Below are 389 nucleotides of genomic sequence, written 5' to 3'. Positions count from 1 at the left end.
CTGTGGTCCCAGTGGTTCTGATGGGTTCTGTGGTCCCAGTGGTTCTGTGGTTCCAGTGGTTCTGATGGGCTCTGTGTTTCAGGTGGAGGTGGAAGTCTACAGGAGGGACTCGAAGAAGCTGCCGGGCCTTGGTGACCCGGACATCGACTGGGAGGAGAGCGTCTACCTGAACCTGATCCTGCAGAAGGTGAACACAGAGTTGTGACATCACTGAACAAACAACAACAACAAACAACAACAACAACAACAGTTATTTACCCTGCAGACGGAGCTGGTTTTGTCTGTTTTTATTTGGGTTTAGTTGATACATTCGGCTGTTTTTCATTCGGGTTTAGTTGATACATTCGGCTGTTTTTCATTCGGGTTTAGTTGATACATTCGGCTGTTTT

General features: G+C 47.6%; 3 protein-coding genes across 3 annotated transcripts in view; 2 read left to right on the top strand and 1 right to left on the bottom strand.

The window, feature by feature from the left end:
* phf21b (PHD finger protein 21B) overlaps positions 1-389 on the top strand; it is a 97,266-nt gene that overhangs the window by 13,981 nt on the left and 82,896 nt on the right. The gene's annotated exons all lie outside the window — the stretch shown is intronic.
* nup50 (nucleoporin 50) overlaps positions 1-389 on the bottom strand; it is a 28,926-nt gene that overhangs the window by 8,654 nt on the left and 19,883 nt on the right. The gene's annotated exons all lie outside the window — the stretch shown is intronic.
* kiaa0930 (KIAA0930 ortholog) overlaps positions 1-389 on the top strand; it is a 5,761-nt gene that overhangs the window by 3,179 nt on the left and 2,193 nt on the right. The window contains exon 3 of the mRNA XM_037695853.1: positions 83-187. Coding sequence (XP_037551781.1) covers positions 83-187 — 105 coding nt within the window. The remainder of the gene's footprint in view (positions 1-82; positions 188-389) is intronic.

This window comes from Nematolebias whitei, chromosome 22 (genome assembly GCF_014905685.2).
Source record: "Nematolebias whitei isolate Nwh7 chromosome 22, NemWhi1, whole genome shotgun sequence".
NCBI lineage: Eukaryota > Metazoa > Chordata > Actinopteri > Cyprinodontiformes > Rivulidae > Nematolebias > Nematolebias whitei.
This window is presented reverse-complemented; position numbering and strand designations above follow the sequence as displayed.